The following is a 1,473-nucleotide window of genomic DNA, read 5'->3' on the forward strand; positions in this document are numbered from 1 at the left end:
GCTCGAAAATTCTGCTCTTGCATTCACTGGAAGTGCAGAATAAACGGGGAGAATACAAGCTCAGTACGTAGACCAATGCCTTCATCCGTTCGTACAATATTCTGCGCTGGTATCGATTTCCTCCTTGCCCGTCAAAAACAAAAGTATGTCCCCGGCTGGCTCTGTAAGGTGTATTTGCATCACTGTAACCAACGCTGCATCTAGATAGTCGGATTCGGGCTCCTTTGAATACATAATTTCCACAGGGTATGTCCTTCCCGGTATAGAAAATATAGGACAGCCGTTGAAATATTCAGAGAATTTATCTGCATCCAGAGTGGCAGACGTGACAATGAGTTTAAGATCGGGTCTCCGCTTAATAGTCTTCTTCAGCAATCCAAAGAGTATGTCGGTGGCTATGGTCCTTTCGTGGGCTTCGTCAAGCATGATCGCTGAGTATTTCTTCAGATCGGGGTCCAAAAGGATTTCTCTTTGAAGAATACCATCCGTCATATATTTAATTTTCGTATTTGGGCTAGAGCAATCTTCGAAACGAATGGTATAGCCAACCTCCTGGCCTAATTGACAGCCCACCTCTTCAGATACTCGCTTGGCAACAGATACTGCGGCAACTCGTCGAGGTTGCGTACATCCGATCATGCCGTTATTCGCAAACCCACCTTCAGCTAAATATTGGGTGACTTGCGTTGTTTTCCCAGATCCAGTGTCACCCACGACAATGAGTAGTTGATTTTCCCGCACAGCTTCAAGCAGTTGCTTACGGAACTTGTACACAGGAAGACTTTCACGTTGTTCTTTCATTGAAAGATTTGTCCGTTTTCCGTATGATACATCCTTGTTCTGTGCTGCTCGTTTCCACTCCGGCAATGGCTCTGAAGACTTTTCGGTAGTGGCGTTGCGCAATTCAGATGCAAATTTTCTCTGGTCTGGAGCAACCATTGGATCTTGCCATTGTGCATTGAGATCGACTTGAGCTGCCTTTTCGGCGGCCTTGTCTTGGGCCTCTTGCTGTCTAATTTCTCTCCTTTCCTTCGCCAGGTTTGCTCCAGCCATAGCCGCACGGTTAAGCGAGCCATCTGGAGCTCGAACAACACGGATTGGTGAAAGTTCCAAAGATTGCTTCGTCTGACCTGCTAAAAATGGGGGTTCCTCCTCCCGAACTTCAATATCAACATCTTCCTCCTCTTCAAAATCTCCCTCTCCTCTGAGTGTAGCGTGATATTCCTCATCTAGATCGGGGTAATCTGCGGCAGACACCGCACCAGAAGCAATTAGTTGCTTAATTTCCCACCTCTCTGGAGAATTCAACCATTTCCTGTTTTTCCTAGCTCCCGAGTCATGTTCTATAACAGGAACACTAGAGCCCAAGTTTCCATATCGATCATCTGCGCCGGTTCCATCTAGCCGTTCCATATTTGCTCCTGACGCAATCCGCCGTTGTGGGCCAAATCCTGACCGGTAGCCTGATCAACC

The 1,473-nt window shown here is 47.0% G+C and overlaps 1 protein-coding gene across 1 annotated transcript in view; it reads right to left on the reverse strand.

Annotated features, from left to right (window-relative positions):
• Positions 1-81: 81 nt before the first annotated feature.
• MCYG_03564 (ATP-dependent RNA helicase DHX8) overlaps positions 82-1,473 on the reverse strand; it is a gene marked incomplete at both ends in the record, with an annotated part of 2,325 nt that continues 933 nt past the window's right edge. Inside the window, one exon of the mRNA XM_002848012.1 lies at positions 82-1,451. Coding sequence (XP_002848058.1) covers positions 82-1,451 — 1,370 coding nt within the window. The remainder of the gene's footprint in view (positions 1,452-1,473) is intronic.

This window comes from Microsporum canis, genomic scaffold (assembly GCF_000151145.1).
Source record: "Microsporum canis CBS 113480 supercont1.3 genomic scaffold, whole genome shotgun sequence".
NCBI classification, from domain to species: Eukaryota; Fungi; Ascomycota; class Eurotiomycetes; order Onygenales; family Arthrodermataceae; genus Microsporum; species Microsporum canis.